General features: G+C 41.3%; 1 protein-coding gene across 2 annotated transcripts in view; it reads left to right on the forward strand.

Annotated features, from left to right (window-relative positions):
- Window positions 1-22096, forward strand: part of fam184ab (family with sequence similarity 184 member Ab) — a 116256-nt gene that overhangs the window by 24055 nt on the left and 70105 nt on the right. For both annotated transcript variants that reach the window (XM_084031129.1, XM_084031130.1), the window contains exon 2: window positions 21104-21223. In XM_084031129.1, the coding sequence (XP_083887255.1) occupies window positions 21104-21223 (120 nt within the window). The remainder of the gene's footprint in view (window positions 1-21103; window positions 21224-22096) is intronic.

Genomic DNA, 22096 nt, shown 5'->3' on the forward strand with positions numbered 1-22096 from the left:
AACACATCATGGCCACATCCACTTACGAGACAGGAAGTGTATAACATCTCAAACCATTGTAATGTCTGCAATAGTATAGGGTATCTTTGATTAGGAACAAATGAGGAACAGACTGTTTGTGCAAAGCAAACCAGTAGTCCGATGTGGAGGTTGTTGATCTATGGAGCTGCTGTCCTGTTAGTTCGGCTGTATCTTTTCTTCAGAGCCCCGATAATTGATTCTGTTTGTGCACATGAGAGCACATCAACCTGGAAAGTGCAACGTCCCTGACATTAAATAAAGTCCTTGTGGCTGAGGTGGTAGCAGACCGTTGCCTGTTTACACAATCTGCAGACGCGGTGCAACATTAGCATTCAGTTTGAATTTCCTCTCCACGTCCTGTTTTGGTAGTTTGACAACTCCTGTCAGAGCTGAACTGTGATGAACTAGCTGTCAGAAACAGCAAATAACCTTTGGCTCATTAAGCATTAACTGTCTCACATCTTTATAGTATTTCTTTCCAAATCTTCCTTCTTAAATTCCTACATTTTATGTGTGGCAATGATTTGGTCTAAGCCCTACATTTGTTGCAGTTAACCTGGTTAAGCTGCATTAATCAAATCTGGTGTATTGCTTCCTGTTCACACCGGCACGTCCAGTGTAAGTGAACGCTCATGTTATATGGGGGTCAGGCATGCTAGTATGGATGGAGATGATTCATGAAATGGTGCTAAACTGCTTTTCTGAAATAAGATCGGTTTTGTTTTAAAACGTGTCAAAATGAACATGTAGTGACGGATGTAGCCTTAGTGGAGCCTTCAATAGCAAAACAGTCCAGTTGGTGTCGAACAAAACGGAGCTTAAATAAGAGCAGAGTGTAAACATCATTTCATCCGGTAGTTCAGGGCTGTAAATAGTGAAATCTTGCTAATGCTAATATGTTTGTGATCCTAATAAGATGATAATGTTGTGTTTGCAACTTACCGCCACCTTCAGAAAGCAGCTTTGTGACAGGATGAGTGTTTTTGTCGTAGCCTTATTGGTAGCTGGTCATTTTAGCATTCAGCAGTGAGGCTGAATTTGAACGTAGTCCACCTTCAGCCGAGATAGAACAGGACCATCACAATGATGGAGTCTGTCTCTGATTTTCCACTCCTCATTGAAGCAGCACACAGCCCACTGCAGCATGCTGGGAGGACCGCGGGGAAAACATAAAAGGCAGACTGGCAGACCAAGGAGATTACAGGCTAACTGTGTGTGTGTGTGTGTGTGTGTGTGTGTGGAATCAGATACGGAAAAGATGGAAAAACTGGGCTAGAAAGAAAGTGAGATATGTCAGCACAACTCTCCACAGGCCCTCTCCTTTCCCCCCTCCTCCTCCTCCTCCTCGTCCTCCATCCCATTGCTACCCGGCCTGCTGCAACGTGGACCTCCCGAGAGCATCACATTTTCTGTTCAAAAAGCAAGAAAGCCGTCTCCCCTCCCTCTTCTGAGATCTGCTGAGACAGGAGGAATGGTGGGAAGGGATGAGTGTGGGGTGGGAGAGCAGGAAGTGAAGAAGAGTTATTCTCAGTCGGTGTTATCTGAAACACTTCAGGGTGATGAGGTGTGCTGTGTGTGTGTGTGTCTGTGTGTTGAGAGACATAAAATGAAGGGTGGTCCGCAATTTGGGAAAGAGCTCTTTGAAGGATTTAAATTTTAACGCTTAGTGTAAGGGTTTAAAGTTTTTGGCTCTCACGCTGAGGGTTGAGCACCTTGAGAGTCACTGAAATACTTCCTGCACCCTTAGGTGTGAAACACTGTCAGCGTGTGACACATTTTTAGAGGGAACCTGACAAAACGGTGGCGTCGAGGCAGCTCGTCAGGATATGTGCCTGTCCTATTTTCTAGCTTCGATGCTTCAGATTGACACACACACTTTACCTTGCCGTACCGTGCTAACTCGCTAACATCCTGATGTGTTCGACATCTTAGTTTAGCTCAGCTCCGCACCCCCGCTGCAACTCCGTCTAGCTGTCAGAGCTACCAGCAAGCCCACACTGTCACTGCACTCCCTGAAGAATTGTCTACTTTTTGGAAAATTTCAAAAAAGCAAATTTAGAGAGAAGCAGGCAGAAGAGGGTCTACAGTGTGTTTTTGAAGGATACATCCAGGATGTCAAACTGATTCAGCAGCAAAAACGGCTTAAAATAAATAGATAGAAGCTATTCAGCTACAGATCACAGTTTAAAAGTGAACCCGCCACGTCACCTGGCGATCGAGACAGAAGACGATGACATTGAGGAACGACACTGTTTCTGCAAAGCCTGGTACGTCATCATCCACTGATACAGGCATCCATCCATAGCTCATCCCATTCAGGGTCGGGGGGCTGGAGCCCATCCCAGCTGACATCGGGCGAAGGCGGGGTGCAACCCGGCTGCCAGACTATCACAGGGCTGACATTATGACAGACGCTGACATTCACACATCCGACCTACCCTGCATGTCTTTGGACTGTGGGAGGAAGCCAGAGAACCCCAGAGAGAACCCACGCTGACACTGGGAGAACATGCAAACTCCACACAGAAGGAACCTTTAACACCACCCTGCAGCCCCCTGTTCAATCATTAAAAAGCAAAAGCGGCATGTGTTCAGTAGCTCGCGTAGCATGGAAGAGCTAAAGCTAGTTGATGATGTGGAAACGCACTCTGCTAATGTAAGAAACACAGGTTTTTAATGTAGAAACCAGGGCTGCACAACAATAACTTACCCAGAATACAGATCCAAAATTTGTCCGATTAATATTTCAATATTTCATTCAGTCACCTCTTCAGAACAAAAAAATGTAGCATGATGATGGACTCGATCTTCCAGTCCATCATCCAAAATACTGGGCCTCAAATTCAAAAGTATTGCTGACAGAGATTAAGTTCACTGTATTTGATGGATAACAAGTAGAATGGATTGGATTGATTTCATTATTGGAGTAATATTCATTTGCAATTATCAAATTAATTTGTTAAAGGGAATTACTTGAAACGATTTACAGATTGTAGCAACAGTCTGTAATGTTTGATTTTTAAAACGTAATTGACATTGTTTTTGTAATTAATGACGTCCATTACGTTAACGAATCGCTACCACATCTAGTAGGAAAATCTTGTTTTCGAGAAACATGCCAACCTCTCTAGTGTCTATATACTGTTAAATAATTAAAGGCACTACATCAGAGAGTTGTTGGGACAAACGTAAATGCTTCAGTGCCAATTGAAGCACAAAGCTGAGACGTAAACTCACACATTGACACTCGCACTTACCTGCTTGCTTCGAATCAATATCTCAGCCGTAAAACTTGGCGTCTACTATCTAGATCTGCTGCCAAGCAGCGGACCGGCTGTCAACACCGCTCATCTCGTCGCTGTGTCTTTCTAAAATCTTACAAAAGGCTAACCTCCGTTTCCTCATTATGCATGTGGACTATACACTGCATGCTTCCTGTTCTCTCTGCCCGTCTTTAACTCTGTAGAGCCATTAAGCCAAAGCCGTGACCTCAATGATGAAATGTCACTGTGATCTATGAGGACCAGTGTCGGTATCAGCCGGCATGCAGTTGTTGTGACTGGCTGTAACATTAATTTGTCACGATCAACTGGCTGAGGAAGGACAATCACACCAGGCTACAGCCAAGGACCATATCTGCTGAAGTATTATACAGATCTTGCCTCTGCATCCTGTTTTATTAATTTTGTTAATGTGGCTATTCCCACCACAGCTCATGTTTGCTAAATGTGTGGGATTATTTCCAGGGAGAATCTGAAAAATAATATGAAAACAGCTTCATTTTAACCATAAGGCCTTCGAGAAATCTGACCTTTAAATAGCCACAAATTGTTTCCCCTCCATTTTTTACTTGCCTGCATGAAGGTTAGCTTCAAAAGACAAAAGATCTCAGAGGAATAAAAGTCATATTTCTGCCAGCCTGTGAGCAGTGAAAACAAATACCAAAAACCAAGTGCTGCATATAGATAATATACGATAACGCCATTGTCCTTTTTTTGATTTGTAGCTGATTTGCTTAAAGGTTCACCGGATGAGATTATTCTGTAAAAACAAATCAATCACATCCCTATCGCACCATGAGGACGCATACTGTGCCATTTTCTTTAATTGAGATGCGAGATGCAGCCCATTTCCCCAGCTTAACTTCTGGTGTCAGGAACAAACCCTTGAACGATAGCCGAAATGAAACCTCCTTCTTCCCTTTACAGGGCTTTACACTGAACAGCAGAGCAAAATAACTCAATGTTTGATATTTTTTTGCATTTGTTTGTTTAAATATCGCTGTTACAACCAGAACCAGACTGCGTGCACACAGGCATCTGTTGTAGACACAACGGGGAAGTCGATAAAGTTGTTTGACTGTCGAGTGGAAAAGTTTGTGAAACTGATGGGTGAAAACATTTCACCATCAAACTAATGTGCAAATAGATTCAACTTGACAAAGAACCAGATGAACCTTTTTGAAGGAAAAACAAAAAGGAATTTTGTGAAGTGTTGGGATGCGAAGTATGCCGGCATCTTTGAGCTGGATGGAAAATGTGCAACATACACATTTTCATTATTAATCTGACGTACAACTGCATATTATCACACAGTGGTTTTTCAGAAGCTGATGCCTGTTTGCCAGCCCAGCAACCTGTGTTCAAACATTACCTGCACTTGTTCCAATTCCAAAAGCCGCTGCAGTACTACTGAGCCAGGATTTAGGACCTGTGGGGCATCCAGTCTACGTCATGACTTGTTAGAACACAAGGCAGGTCGGATCATTTTGAAATGAGTAGATGCTTTTATGTAGGCAGTGAATGAGACATGAAAGTGGGTGTTTTTCTCTGAAAAATGCAGTGGAAGAGGTTCAGATTTCCGACGGTAAAACCCATCTGCAGTTCCACAGAGTGAGTGGAGAAGGACGGTGTTCAGGCGTCGGCATGCTTCAAAGGAAGTGTTTGTTGGTTCGGCCATACCCTTAATCTTCATCCAAGCTGACTACTGCACTAATAAGTCCTGCGTTCAAAACCTAGAAGTAAATGTGCTGTATGCGAGTATTATCCGATTTACTTCAGCTACTGAAAGTACAAATATTCATTGTTATGCCCGTTTGCCCGAGGCTAGTAAAATATCACGTCAGGCTAGTAAATCGAGCAACTAAAATGGATTAGCCTGATCGTTTAAGTGTGAGCCATCCCCACTACTTCTTGCATTTTTACTTGCATTTTACTGCTGTAGATGTTTCAGGTTGTGCTAACTTTAACTCCTTTATATACTGTCGGGTACTTTAATCTACAGCAACACATCATACTTTATGTCTTTCCTGTGCGAACCACGTATCTCTATAAAGTCAACTTTTTATGATCTTAGAAAAGCAGCCCTGTTTCAAACTTTGTAACGTTTTGCAGGAGGCTTTAGAAGGAGGATTTTCTCGGCACATAAAGTAGCACACCTTCAGTACCTTCAGTATATCACAACATTGGACAGGACGGTATGAAATGTTCACTAATGCTTTCAGACGAATGCAGTGGAGTAAACAACGTACAGTATTCCTCTCTGGGTGGATTGGAGTCGAGGTGTAAGCTATGAAGTAGAAATGTAAATACTCAAGTAAAGTAAAAGTACCTTGAATTATTACCTTAGAAAAAGTCGGTGTTCTTATTTACATTTCACCACTGAGTACATTAACCTTTGCTTGGCTATGAAACACCATCAGCAGACACAGACCCAATTAACTTTGCTGCCGTCTGGCTCAATCGGGCCACGGTGCTCAGTTAAAGTTAAAACAGTGCACTGCTCCTCGTCATTCTCTAAAGCAAGCACGGAGGTCCTGCTGTGTAATGTGAGTCAGAGAGCAGTTCTTTGTTATGAACTGTGATTGTGCTTATAGCCTGGAATATAGGTCCAGAAATGTCTTTACAGCAGCTGTAAGTGAAATATATTACAATGTGAGACTGTGTTGAAATGCAATAAGACGAATGCAAACAAAGGAGCTTGTTCTTATTGAGAAAAAAACCTGCAGTACCTGGGCTGGATGTTACCTTTCACTTTGATTGCAAATTTGTTTTAGTTTTTTTTTAAACGTATATGAGAGATTTAATGTTACATACCTCAATAGGATTTTGCTGAATTTAATTTACTAGATTCCCAAACATGGAGGGAATCTTAGCGGGAAAGCCCCAAATCCCAGGATTATTCCCGGCTATTGATGTTCGGGCAGAAGAAGCAGCACACGGCGTCTTGGCAGGAACAAGCGATTGCACAGAGACCAGTAAGAGTATCTGCTTCTTGGCAGCTCTGATTGTGACGGGAAAATCCAGTGGAGGTGTTCGGTGGGCTTTTAGCCTGATCAAGAGAACACATAGTTGTGGTGGTACCTATGGAGGATGAGCTCTTTGATGTGATGGCACATGGAGGGCAGCAGTGGCCCCGATGCCATAAGTCAGCTGAAAGTGGTCCAGACTCTGTCACCTTCTCCCCTCTCATCTTCTCAGGTTTGTGTGTTACCCACCAAACACACACACATATCTCTGTATGATGACAGAGAGGGCTCAGACTGAAAACCCACTTTGTACTTGTGGCTCTCCACTCCTGCATGGACATTTTGTGAGATCAAGGTAGTGATAGAAACGCACACACACACACACACACACACACACACACACACACACACACACACACACACACACACACACACTTGCCCACACAAACGTAGTGTTGGAGCCATTTTCTTCCATCTCTTTCCATCCTCACTCAGGATCTTTCCTCCTCTTTTCTCCTCACTCATTAAACCACTCAGAGGTGGATGAAAGACGTGATGCAGAAAAAATAGATACATCAAACAGCTTTTTATAAAGAAAGTCCAGATGAAATTAAACTGTTATCTTTGTATTTTTACATCAATCTTATCATCTGATCCTGTAAAGCTAAATTTATATGCCTCTCGTTACTTTGCGTTTATTACTTGTGACGCACCGGAGACGGAGGCGGGGCTTACCTCCATGTTAACACCAACGATGTTTCATTAATCATGGCTGACATAACCACTTTTGCTGATTTGTACATGCTTTGAAGTCCCAGATACGCCGGGTAATCAAACGGCTTTAGTTTACGACATCACCCAGAGGTGCTCAGTGAATTTCTCTGGGCTGTATATACTGCGAATTGCAAGAAACATGTTGGCTGGTTCACTACAGAACACAAAATACTCAACACTATGATGTTGTGATTTAATTGCAACAAACGGATAAAAAGGATGCCAAAGTAACTGCAATGTAGCTGCACTTAAAATCAAGTCACTTCAGCATTAATACGGCAGGGACCTTGTTGTTCGTACCATAGACAGTCTCTGGTTTCTCCACATAGTTTTGTTGGTCTCTGTACTATAAGTTTCTATTGTAGAGCTCTGGGTGACCACAGGCTGCTACATTTTGTCTGTATTTCTGATGCAGTGGCAACGCTGAAAGGCATCTTTGCATAGACTTTGTATACAATATCAGGATGCCTAAAATTCGCTTTGCACATGAATGTACCGTCCGTCCTCTGCAGCTCCCTATTGCACTACTTTATTTGGTTTAAATCCCTCTTGTAACTCTACACGGCTCAAACATTCACTGGGGAATACTCACAGTACAGAAGCTAAAGGCTGGGGCTCAGGAAAGATTAACACAGTTAATTTGCAAATGCACATTTAATAAATGCAATTACAGCTGCAAACATTTTCAACATGCCGTTTCGTTTTTGAGCACCGCCGCAGCTTCTGAACCACATGCAACGTATATTGTATTGGTGCTTTAGTTTTCAAATGTGATGCTGTTCATTTTTGTCTGTGGGTCTGCTGGGAGATTACTGACCACAACAAACCGCCCGGCCTAATGCCCATGCATCTGTGTCAATACCGCAGAGCAATTCCCTACATTTTGTAACAAAATAAAAAAAGGGAACTGCTTTAACTCCTGTTGCTTTAACAGCCAGGATTTTCCCTGCAGTTTATATAAAGCCTCACCTCAGTGCAGCTCCAAAAAGCCACGTTCCATCAGTCGGTCACACTGCCTTTGCGAGGGATTTAAGCCTCTACTACATTGCCTGTCCGACGCTGCAGTGTGTTGTCTATAATTTAAATGCACACATCTCAGCTCTCCGTCTCCTAAACTCACTCACGCACATTCACAAATCAGATCAGCGCATTTCCCTCCTGAGCCGGTCGGTGACAGCGCGGAGAGAGAGAGGGGTGGATGGATAAATGATAAACTCCCTCCACTTATCCCATCCTGATTCCCTCTCATATGGATGGATGTAAACAAAAGAGTCAGCGGATGATTGATGTCAAATAAATGGAACCAGCAGTAAAGGAGGAGGAGGGTAAATTCATGTGGCCGTTCGTGTCTGCATTCATCCCTCTTTACAATACTTGAATCAGGCCTGATAAATGTTGTCAGCTACCTGCTGTGCAGTCTTATACTGCAGGTTCATGCTTGTCAGCTCTTGTATTGGCCCTCCAGTGTACTGTGTGCGCTTTTGTTGTTTAAAAAAAAAAAATCAGCCTGTTTATTTATTTATTTATTTATTTCGATCATGTAAATATAATAATAATAATAATAACAAATAGTACAATATGAAGGAACAATAAGTAAGGAGTTAATAAACAAAATTAAAAAATAGATAACCAGAAATAATGAAAGCAAGTCAGAGAAAACAGATTAAATTTACATGAACGAAAAGGAGTAGGAAGAAGTATAACCGTATCTAATCCTACCCCTTTAAGAATTAAGCTGTGCTTAAATCATACATACTATCATCATCGTCATTATTAGTACCCATAATAGTTATCTATATCCAACATCTTTTACTGATATGAATTATTTAAAGCCATTTCTTATCCACGTAGACGCTGTTTGAGGATCATTAATTATCAGTGTATAAAAGTATATAAGTTTGATCAGCCTCACTCCCCAACACTAACATTCTGTACACTTAAGCGTCTGTTTGAGACCAGACGCGACCTCTGGTTCTGAAAAGCCTAGCTGAAGTACCTTAGACTGGCATTCTCTCTACTGGCGACTCCTCTGCTGAGAAAATAGTCATAGACTTCCATGCAATCTGTCATCTTTTTGCAAGCAAACATTGTTAACTTGAGTTTTTGGTCTCAATCTCTACTTTCAAGTCTTCTTCAGTACAGCATGATGTTCATTTAGTAAATGATGGTCCATTTAGAGTCAAATAGACTATAAAGCAATCGCTAGTTGCTACCAATTAGCTGCGATAACCTTAAAACTCAGCTTGAGTTAAGCTTGAATTAAGGAAGCTAACTTTCACACCAGAAACCAGATGCAGTAAAGTTGCCGCTCTGGTTGTGTTTGTCAGATCCACAGATACGGTCACTTGCATTCACTGATTGCAAAAAAGTAAACAAAGCCATAGCTTAGCAGCCTGAGTGGATCCAGTGTGATCGATCAGGAAAATGAGATGGAAGTGAGCCAACAGATCGGAGAGATGCGATAACTGGATGGGAAATAAAAGTAGAAATAAAAACCAAGTCGACCCAGCGTCTGGCAGCGGGCCGCGTTTCATCTGTTCTGCTGGAAGAACAGCTGCAGATGCAGAACAGCATAATGACAGTTGTGCTGATGTCGAGTACTTTAAGAAGCAAAAACCATTTTATGAACAGAAAGTCTAACGAGGCGGCGGCCGTCTTCGCCCAACTCCTGTTTTCTCAAGGTCAAGGTATAATTTATAGTTATTCTCCTACAAAGGCAGTAAAATACAGAGGGAGAGATTGTACTTGTGGTTTTATGCGTCTCGGGTCATGTCACAGCTTCAACTTACAAACAGCACATCCATGTCATCGCTGAATTATTGGACAATGATGGTATACGTGCATTTTTTCATGTAGATATTGAAAGATGGCAATACAGTTTGTTGTGTTACAGCGTTATGGCATAACCTATGGTTTTAGCATCTTTAGGGTTAGGGAAAGATTGTAGTTCGGGTTGAAGAAGGTGGACATTAATTGACACCTGGGTACCTTTCAACAATGTTTGCTTTACATTTGGCATCAATGTTGACAGGGAAAGTGGGTTTGGTGCACATGCATCTTTTTTTTTAAGCGCTGTCCCGCACAATCTAGGCTGGATGATGTGAGAAAAGAAGTAAAGCTGATAGTTTTCCAGCTACCTTCAAGAGTAAACGTAGTCCTAGGAGATAAACGAGAGACAGAGCGGGATGAAGCGCTCATTGCACCTTAATGAAACCTGAGCAAAGAAGTCGGACACTGCCGGGACCTGTGGACAGATGAAAGTGGGTAGAAGATGGGCTGTAATCAACTCAGGGTGTCCACAACACACACACACACACACACACACACACACACACACACACACACACACACACACACACACACACACAGAATCCCAGTTGTATCGTTAAGATCTGAAAGCTGGAAAAGATGCCGACTTTGTTCTTCATGCGGCTCTAAGACTCTCTGACATCTCACTTCACCTTTCCTGCTGCGGTTGTCTTTGACTGTGTTAATGTGTGTTTTAAGCTGCTTGAACTTGAAAATTTAAATCTGCTCCCAAAATATACCAAAATTAGGAGAATTAGGCCAGTTCATAGCACCGATATTGACTTCTTCTTCTGTTCAGCATGTGAAATGGATCACCATATGGATCCCATGCTGGCTGTGTTAGGTGCATTTAAAGTGGAGCAGAATCTTATCCAGTGTCAGGATGGCTCACAGTAAACCTCTCGGGTCCAAATGTGTTTCTGGCTTTTGACTTTGATTTCGGCTTAAGTCTCAGTGACTGCCATGCCAGCAGAAATGTTGAGTTATGATGATAAGAATATAAAATCACTGACCCAACCACAGATCGGACGTGCACTACTGCGTCCGGATGTGGGTCCATCCGTCCATCATTCACCTTATCTGGGGCCCGTTGGCTCAGCAGGGCATTCCAGACGCCCCTCTCAGCAGGCTCAGGCTCATTAGCGTGTACCGTGTCTCCAGTTGTACATGCGTGGCAAGCCTATTAGTATCCTGATCAGATGCCCTGAACCACCTCAGCTGGACCCTGTGTTTTAATGAAGGAGCCGCGTCTCTCCCTCGGGATGTGGAAGCTCTAAAACTGAGCACCATACAAAGCAAACTCCACTACCCTAAAGTCATGACCACAGGTCTGATGACGCACTCCGAAACCACCTGTCCATCAATTTTAGGATCTCCCGGCTGCGCCTTGACATCCTGTCCATGAAAATCACAAACAGAATCGGTGATAAAGGGACAAACCTGATGGAGGCTAACACCCGCTGGGAGCTGGTCTGACTTGGTGCCAACTGTGTGTGTGCGTCTGTGTGTGTGTGTGTGTGTGTGTGTGTGTGTGTGTGTGTGTGTGTGTGTGTGTGTGTGTGTGTGTGTGTGTGTGTGTGTGTGTGTGTGTGTGTGTGTGTGTGTGTGTGTGTGTCTGTGTGTGTGTGTGTGTGTGTGTGTGTGTGTGTGTGTGTGTGTGTGTGTGACACAGAGGCAGAAAGAACAATTAAATGCAGTCTGAACTTACAGTAAACTAATGGCTCCAGATGGTGCTTGTTATTCAATTAGAGTCGTTGCTTTAGGTTACATAATACAGTAACAAGACACACACACACACGCACACACACACACACACACACACACACACACACACACACACACACACGCACACACACACACACACACACACAGACTTTAGAAGCCTATGCTTTTAGGTTACATGTGTACTGGCAGCGCTGGCCAGAATAGCTGGTTAAATATCCAACCAGAGTGCCAAACTGTAGCTTTCTTCCAACAGCTGGTAAACTCAAAATACTCCCCTCACTGGCTAAACTGGATTTAGATTTATGCCAAACACACGTTATGCCACCTGTGTTTTGTGCCGTTCAATAGAATCTCTGAGGCCCAGATTTCCTGCAAAAGCTTCCATTAATAAACGTATGCATGTTTCTTTATTGGTAGAGATGTGTTCATCGCATTCAGCCCACCACAAATATGACAAACAGAAGTGCGGTTCCCTTCCAGTGAGCCTGTCTGTTGTAAACAAAACACTAATTTCTGCCTCAAACAAGATGCGGACGTCTCGGTTAATCTGGTTCCTGCGTTAAATCAAAACATGCTCATTCAGTCATGCATCAACTCTTCAATTAAGCCATTACAAGTAGAATCTGAAAAACCCATGACTTCTGTTTGATTTAACATCTGATATTGAGAAGGAAGTTTGCTGCTCCTGTCCTGTCTACACAGGGTATGAAAAAAATGAGGCACCGAGTAAATAAACTGGAATATTATCTTCCCCATCAGAACAAATGTAATATTTAAAGTGGGTTAACAGCACGCTGATTTGATATTCCGCCTGATCTGTGACGGGACTTTTCATCTCCACTGCGGTGTGACAAAAATATTTATTTCTGCTGCTAAATGTTTCAGTAATAACTCTGCAAAATGACTATGATTTATTAAGTGTATATCTCATGAAAACAAAGGACTTTCCCTTGCCAAATGTACGTCATAATGTCTGATTTCATTGGGACGATCATGCAGGACACCTTTTGGGAAGAAGCACTTTTATTTGTCCAATTTGCACGTCTTTACCTCTTTTTTTTTTCTTATATTTTTGGGAAAATAAGCATCCAAATGATAGTCCAATCTTTTTTCCCTTAGAATAGTGTAATGTGGTGCACTTCTAGTCCCTGAGGCTCTTAGTTTGTGGTGTAAGTCAATTTACATATTTGTCTAGAGCCCTATTCAATGCTTTATATTTTATTTGTAACTATATAAGTAAATATTCACACGGATTAGTCAAAGACCAAAGCCTTTGTCAACCAAACGTTATGGTTTCAAACACCAGCGGGGAGTGGCCTCTTGATTTATTCAGCAGTCTTCAAAAGCAAGGCATTTGCATTAAAAGCTTTCCCCAAAAAACCCCAGTGCGCCTCGCTTCGTTTGGTTTTCAGCCCCTCCTCAGTCGACAGAACAGACTCGAACAAGCAAGTCAAGGCGTTGTTTTCAAACGGTCCTTCATTTAAACCCTGATGCTAATGCCGTTTCATTTGGTACCGCACTAAACCAGCTGATCCACCGATCAGATCCTGCATTTAATTGATGCCAATCTTTTGCACGTTGCTCATCAGCTCAACCCCATCTCAACCGCACCGCCACTTACACCTCTATGGAGCATCCCATAATTAGCTGACGGATTAAGGTGCACCTTACAGTTTAGCAGATCACAGGCACATATTATAATTAAAGCAATTAGGCCTGCTATCCGTCTCCCTGCTTCGTTAACTTCACTCCCAGCAAACGCATAACATTGAGGCTGAGGAAATGAGCTGGCAGTCTGCCTCGGTTTGTGCATTTTTGATTTAGGAATATGAAACGTTGAGATGGCGGTGGCCATGATGATGCAGCACATTAGAGATGAGAGGAAGAGCCGATACCAGTATTGGTTTTAATCTGCAAATTGCTGGTGTTTATTTACTTTAGGAAGAAAAGTTATTGTTATGATGCTGCCAAAATATAACGCACAAATCATGTATATGGGTACTTGTGTAAAATAAATTGTCGATAAAGTAATCAGTCAAATTCCATCTTCTCCACTCCATGTGTGCCGGGTGGTACTAGACCAGATCACAGATCCTTTTTAATGGAACCCTCCCCCCCGACTTCGATTAAAATTCTAAATCCATTGTGTAAATGGAAGCATTCATTTGTGTAAAATGTACCACTGTATTCATCAGACATCACCGGCATGTAGTATAGACATACTGTCCAATCTCATCTCACTGGACTGCCAACTCCATCAAACACGCAGCACGGGGTGTGGGTGGGCCAATCGCACGGCAAATGAATCCTTTTGCAGTGATTGGCTGCAAGCAAAATCTCACAAAAAGGTGGCGTCTACATGGTAACCCTGAAAAATCTATACAAATTAGAGAGATCTTTAAAAATTAAAGCCACAGGCTTTAGAGGTGGGATAAAGAAACTCAATATATGAGTCTTATTAAAGAGCAGAGATACTTGGTATCTTAGTAACACATCTGCTTGGAGATGTTGGTTTAAACAAAGAAGGGGGAGAAAGTGCTTAGTGTGCCAGAGCAAAGAAAAGGAATCCATGAAACCAGATATTTCTGTTACCACATACTCTAGATTCTAAAGAAATATCCAACGGGCAATCATTGAATGTGAATGACCGTGAGAAGGTAATGATATTTATTAACCATTATATCCACCAGACCTGATTAATATGGCTTTTGTTACTGACAAATAATAATCACATCTTTGACATTAATGCTTTTTAGTCTTTATAACACTCTCAAATGTGTATCATTCATGTGTGAACGTCATCAGAGAAGTGTGGAACGTGATAGCAAGTAATTTAGTCAGACAACGTTTCAATTTAATCACATTTTATTTGATGAAGACCTGATATTTAGTCACAATTTAATTTTGTTTCAATAAATGGATAAATAAGTGAAAGAACATTTGAAAGGACATCTCTTGTAGGTTACTGAGGGAGACTGTAGCTTTAACCCCAGTGTGTGGATGAATGGTAAAAACTCGAGGGACGAAAAGAGAGGCAACGTGGCTGGTTTCCAGCAACGCAACAATTATTCAGCATGGAGCAGTAATGATGAGTCTAATTGATCGCTAAAGCAGTTTTCCACTAACTACCCTCTGTAACAGGGTTCTGCCGGTGAAATGACACATCAATAGCTGTTGAAGCGATTAACTGCTGCAGCACCCTGTTGCCCTTCTAACACCTGGTTAACAATTTCATCCCTCGAGTGCAAAAAAAAAATCAATACGCCGCTAAAAAAACACAGTCGTTGATATTTGCAAGGCTTTACTTTTAAAAATCAGCTGGCTCTTCTTTGCTCTCCGCTTGCTTTGGGAATGTGAATTTATTATTCTTATGATGTGCCACATGTGATTTCTGTCATGGGAATACAGTTTGACATTTACATGAATTTTTTCTTTCAGCCATTTTATTAAATTCCTACAAAAAAAAAAGGAAAAATTCTTAGGCCATTTCACATACTAGGGGTGGATGTGAGCTGAGCTATTTCTCCATAGCTCCACTGGTTGCCTGGGAACTGCTCAGAGCCAAGAGCCTCCTGACCACTGTACAGATTATACAAACAAGATGCTAAAACCTGACCTTTCAGAGGTGATGGTGAGCGGATTTTGCTGCTGCTGGAGCCGTTTTCCTCTCTCTTCGAGCACTTATGCAAAGCTACTGTAAGCTAACAAGCTGCTGGCTGTTATATCGAAAAGGAACAAGAGTTGTTTTGAGCTATTATGTCTTTGATACATATCAGCTGGGTGCCCAGTCTTATAGATGCTCTACGGTACTTCCATCAGCACCCACTAAATCACCCTGCATATTCTCCCGTTTGTGCCCATAACCTGCTGCACTCGTAAGACAGAGATCCACTGCCACAGGGTGGAAACTACCGGCTGGAGTTAAGGTGGTGAAATGGTCACCATTAGTCGCCGACATTATCATCAAAGTCCCATCAGCGGACGGAGAGACTCAGCTAAGAGATGAGTATGTGAGTGTTCAGGCCTGTGAAAGTGAAATAAGCAGGAGCAGGCATTAGACCCGTTGCGTCAACAAAGTTGACCAACCTCAGAGCATCAGCATCTTTTACTTCTCTTTGTTGATCCTTTGTAAAGAGGAACAGCATTTGATGTCTGCTGTTGTTTTTTCCCCATTCAGCTGAAGTTTGTCTTTTTGGTCAAGCAGTTAGATCTGTTAAAGCACTCCGTCTTCTGCAGCACATTGGAGTCTAAATTCTAGCAACAATGAATGTTTTTATCGTTTATCTGGTGGTGTTCATACCCTTGAAATACTTGTACCTGTTTGCTTTCATTCCCAGTTGCTTTTAAAGTTGCATGAGGCTCTGCTGGATATCAGAAGTCAATAATAATTTCATAAATGCTTGTTTCTTGATGTCGAATATAGTAGTGGCTTCCATTGCATTCCCATTGCTAGCAAACCACTGAAGGAAGGTATACTCTGGATTGCGAGCGAACACTTTAATTTACCCGCAGAGAGACATCAAGCGAGAGTATCAATCTCCTTTTATCTTTTCTTCTTTCAGAGAGAGAGCAACAAATCAGAAAACTACAATAACACAGAGAGCAGTATCTTGAGATTGTATATTGGCCATGTTTGAGTATGTGATGTGATGCTGCCGTTGGGCAAAAGCAACAACAAAAAGAGTTGTATAATGGAACTTATAAGTAATTTAAAGTGACAAAATGTGTTGGAGGAGTGAGTATGAAACGGCATGTTATGCTTGGATTAAGAAACTTGTCTTTTATAACCTAATTAAGACGTTACGACTCACTTCCCCTGTCACACTACCTCACACTGCTATTGTTGAAATGCAGAGATCTTGTTTTGGTTCAGATTAAAGTCGCTTGATTCCAAATTCAAATATATAAGATCATTGCAGGAGAAAAATTTCTAGAATTTGTATGTTGAGCGCTGCAGAAATCTTTTTCCTGTCGACTCATTTTGGTCGGTGATTGAGTGCTTAAAATGTTATTAATTCTTAATATAAGTAAATAAATCTGCAGGTGCAATGAGTATATTTGTTTCTGATGAAAACAGAAACGATGATTTCTTTTGACAGGTTCAAATAAGTGTTTTTACCTGATATTATGAAACACGTTTGCAGTGAGATTTGAACGTCTGATTCGGTTCAGTCTATTTCTAGCTTGACTTGTATTTCTATGTAGACAATGTAGCTGTGTTTGTAGACATGAGCATCCGTCTGGTGTTTATTGACAGTACAGTCTGTTTATTGAAGCTGTCCTCCTGAAGTTTTATTTTGACAAGCAAATGGCAAGAGTGCAATGCAGAATATTCACAATTTGACCTACGTCTCTTTTGTTCTGAAGTGTTTACAGTCGGTTTTTACCGAGAATCACAAAAAGACAAAAAAGGTGAGCAGAAGGAAGTTTATTCTTTCGTCTTCCAGCTGTTCCTGTGTCTGACAGCAGAGTCGTAATCCATCCAGCAGCTAACGTGGGACTCACGCCTGTGAAAGTCTTGGTGACTTTCTCAGCTGTGACTTTCTCCCAGCCGGCAGAGGAAATTTGTGGCATTTGGCTGTCGCATTATCGATCTGCCTCACATCGCTGTCAGTTATGCAAACTCCTCCAAGGACGTGAACCCGATCGACCGGAGGAAATGAGAAAGAGGATCACTCTCTGCTGTCTCACTCTCTCTCTCTCTCTCTCTCTCCATCAGTTCTCCTCGCACATTCACACCTCAGATAGTTGACCAACATGAGAGGAAAACAAATCAGTTTTTGTAGTGCTAACTTCTCCACCCTTTGCTGTGATCGTTCATCATGTTTCTTCACTATAAGATGATAATGTACACGGCACAATGCTGTTTTGTGACAGTTCAAACGGTTAAATGTAATTACACAACACTTCAATGGAGATAATTCTTCCTCATGTGGTACTAGGAGTTTAAAACGTCTCCTATGCTTGTATTGGACGACTCCAATAAAGCCCCAAAGGTCAGGTGGTTGACCAGTGTCCACCCCTGTCCTCCAGAACCTCACTGGCTCCCCGTCCCTCAACGGATCCAATTCAAAATCCTTTTCCTCACTCACAAAGCCCTCCACAACCAGGCCCTCTCCTACCTCACCTCTATCGCACTCCTTCACTCAGCCTCCGCTCCTCCTCCGATGCCAATCTCCTTTCTCCACCTCTCAGGACCAAGCACCCGACCCGGGGCGACAGAGCCTTCTCCATCGCTGCCCCCTCCCTCTGGAAGTCTCTCCCCAAACACATCCGTGACTGCTTTTAAATCACAAAACAAAACCCACCGATTTAGAACAGCTTTTAACCTGTGATTAAGGTTTAATACTGTCTATTGGACATCTTTTTTCATAGTTTTAGATTTATGTTGTTTTGTTGTTTTACAAGTGACTTTGACTATCCTGAAAAACGCTTGATAAATAAAATATATTATTATTATTATTATTATTATTATTATTATTATTATTATTATTATTATTAATAATAATAATAATTTTTTATATATATTTTTTTACTTCAATTAATAATTTTTTTCTTCAATGAATATGGTTGAATTAAAATATTGGCCGAACATATTGTCTGATATCTGCAATCCCTATTTAGAATACCATCTGCTTTTTAGCACATTGCCGGCTTGAAATCCAATATGTGTTGATGACAAACATTGGCAGTTTTTGTGAGGCAGAAATGTATTTTTCCTTGACGCACACACATTTTTCTGACCATTTCTCACGCAAATTACACTGTGTGGACGTGGGTGTGTTGGTTGATGAGAATCTTCACAGTCTTTGCTGGTGTATGTGTGTTTACTTGTATGCATGTGGGTGTGTGTTTGTGTGTGTGCACTTATGTGTATCAGCAAACCCCACAGCATTCTGATTTTTTTGCATTTAATCTGCAGAAGTTTGCCGGCGACTCTCGGGATGTTATGGAGATTTTAGCTCCTCTAACCGTTACGTCTGCTTCATTCCCTTCCTAAGCTGATGTGCGACATAGCTGACTGAATAATTTAGACGCAGAGAGGAAAATGTGTTTTATTTCGGAGTAAACTGAATATTTCGCTTTATTTGGCTCTTCACAGTCGACGTTTCATTCCTCATTTTAAAGTGTAGAGAAAGAGACTTGAAACCAGAGGTAGAAATAAAAGCTTCAGATTGTGAAACCCTGTGAAATAAACTTGTGATTTTAACCTGAATAAATAAATTACTTCACTTTTACTGTTTCCATTTGATCTCAACATATGAAGCTGCGTGACATGATGTTCAGAATATTACAACAACTGTAGGATGGACTTCTATAAAAGTTTGCACAGACATTCATGTTCTCCAGAGGATAAAACCTAAGGACTCTGGGGATCCTCTGACCTTTCCTCTAGCGCCACTATGAGGTTGATATTTGTGGTTTTGAGTGAAATGTCCCAGTAGCTTTTGAATGGATTAATTCGGTCTAAATTCAGATAGTGTTCCCCTGTGGATGAATTGAACGTTGTTGATTCCTCAACATTTCCTTGAGCTCAATTCTCATAATTCAACACCTCTTTTTATGAGCAGATACCTGTCAAACTAAGCCTCCCCTGTTCTGTGCTCATGGGCTACTTTTAGTTTAGTTGTAGTTTAGTTTAGTTGGTGAGCATAGTGAGTTAGCATTTAGTTCAAGGCACCGCTGGGCCTAAGGCTAACAGGTCTGCTAGCATGGCTGTAGATTTTTTGCAAGGCAAGGTGAAGGAAAAGAAAAAAGTTTACATGAAACAATTAAACATTTGGCTTGAAATCAAACAATGGAAAAAAATATATATGTATAAATCTCAAAAACGAGGATAATCATTTTGACAGTAAGAGGTCAGTAAAATCAAATAAGGGAAACGCTCCCATGGTTGAGTACCCCTTGATTATTATAGTCTTAGTTTCTTCTCTTCTTCAGTAAAACACTCTGTGGCTGTCAGCTGTGTGTGTGTGTGTGTGTGTGTGTTGGGGGGAAGGGGGGAATAAATGGGAATTAAAAAAAACACCAGCACTTGTCAAACTAAATCCTTTCATCTCTCAGTGAGGCATGGCAAGGCATAAAAAGTGGATGACATTGTTTCAAAGAAAGCTTTGCCCTCCTTTTTCTCTCCTCTTCTTTTCCTTTTCTAATTCTGTTGACGGACTTCGGTCTGGAGTAAACAAAATGCACCGCTCAACGTGCTGAATGATTGACTTAGTCTTTTTTCCAACGAGGCACCACATACGTTTATTTTTCACGGCACGGAGAGAGAAGCACGGCGGCAGGCGTGTCCCATGGTTTCTTATGTGGAAATGTAAAACCCATTTCTGTCCCCTAACTCCCCCTGACTGTGAGCAGGGGATCACTGTGCTGTCAGATTATGGCTCTCTGGATGGCTGCATGTATTTTTGGGACGGATTTAAAGGTCAATCTCATGCACAACAGTTTGCTTGTGCTATTTTTGTCCCCGGCAATACGAGGCGCTAACCGATCTCTGATTTATAACCGTGGATCATCAATGGTGCTTCCGAGCTGATGCCGGAAACATCACAGCACTGAAAGGTTTTTTTTTTTTTTACAGCATATACAGCTTTGCTCCGGCTACTTGCCACAGCTCTTTTATTTGTCGGCTCATTTGCAATGCAATAGCATCATGACATCATAATTGCAGCAGTCATTTGCATTTCTCTGCCTGCTTCATTTGATCTGTAAGATGATTTGGAGAGGAAAAACAATTGCAATAATTGATTTAATCAAGGTGGGGTTTTTTTGTGCTTTCCAACTGGTTAGAAATTACATTGGGCAACAATAATGAAATGATCAACACAACTTGGCCCTACACTTACAAAATAAACTTCAGTGTTCAAAGGGAATGTGTGGTTTCTCCTTGTTACATGTATACAGTCTCTTTCTTTTCAAAATAAACTTCCAACGAGTTATTCCGTTTGTAAGTTTACTTGCACAACAAAACAAATTGGTTCAGTTTCGGGCAACAAGATGGATGTGATTGAATTTAGTTGGAAGCCCAGGGTGTCTCATACGGAGGCTAATGGGTGCCTCTGTGCCTCGGAATCAAAACGCTGACCAAGCATGGGAATGTGTTGGGAATTAAATGTATGGATCTAAGTTGGAGAACGGGCAGAATTTTATACATCTTTAATTCTTCAATTGCAGGTGTTTCTGGTGTATATCAGTGCATATCTTAACCCTACCCCAGCTTAAATACAGCACCAACTATTTCCCAAGCAGAATTCATTACTAAGGTTGTCTTGAGCGTTTGCAACCATAGAAACCATCCTTTCATAATTCACATTTCCTTACTTCACCTCATGCTATTAAGTTCCACTGTTTGATTTCTGGTCTCCGCTTGAGTTTTTAAACAACATCAAACCCAGCAGTCCCACAGTCTGTGCTGGTGGAACCTGAGCTACTAGGGTGCGGTTGATCCTCGAACCAGTTTCAGCACTTTAATAACTCCTAATTATGTCTAACAGTGGATGGGCTTCTCTCTCCTCTCTGCTGCAGGTTATCTATGCACTGAACACGAAAAACGACGAACACGAGGCGGCCATCGCCACACTGAAGGAGGCCCACGAGGAGGAGGTGCAGCAGATTCTGTCGGAGACCAGAGAGAAGATACTACAGGTCTTTATGTGATTCATTAAAAAGACACTAAGTTCTGACTTTTTAATGAAGCTGATGTTCTTTCATGTGCCGTATGTTAATGAGACGAAGATACAAGCAAGGAGAAAAAAGTAATTTTGTGGCTGTGTTTCAAGAAGTTCATCTTTGAAAGTAGTTTTTTTGGGACCGTATAAGAATATTCTCATCAAAATTTACTTAAAGTACTAAAAGTAAATGTAGTAATTATGTAGACTGGCCCATTTAATAATACTACTTCTACTACTACTATTAATAATAATAATAATAATAATACTGGTGATAATCATAAGTATCACCATCATCATAATTATAATCATAACTATTATTATAAGTTATACTACTACTAATAACTAGTATTATTATTTATAATAATAATTGTTATTCAACTAGAACTAGATTAATGTACGTTTGCATAGCTTAATATTCAATACTCTATTGTGTGTTATTTGTTTACAATATTTTGTATAAATAATATGAATCTTTAAATAAACTAGTAACTAAATTAATCAAATAAATGTTGTGCAGTAAAAAGTACAATATTTGCCCGTCAAAATGTACAATTGACAGTTAAGGTTAACAGCACTTGAGCAAATGTACATTCCACCACTTCCTGTTAATAAACATGTTAAATAACAGGAATAAGTAAATGCATATGCCAGCAGTACTTTTAGATTTTTTGACTATTGATCCAACACCTGAAGGGTTTAAAGGGGTGAAGGGGCTCTTTAGAAATGGACTCCATGCTGGCAGGTTCAGGTCAGTATGTCAAGATGAGGCTGTATATCTTACAGTCATCCAGAGCTGCGTGTCTCTGTGCTGCAGCTGCACACTATCACATGGCAGCTGGAGCTCCAG

The sequence above is a fragment of the Eutrigla gurnardus genome, assembly GCF_963514095.1.
Source record: "Eutrigla gurnardus genome assembly, chromosome: 16".
NCBI classification, from domain to species: Eukaryota; Metazoa; Chordata; class Actinopteri; order Perciformes; family Triglidae; genus Eutrigla; species Eutrigla gurnardus.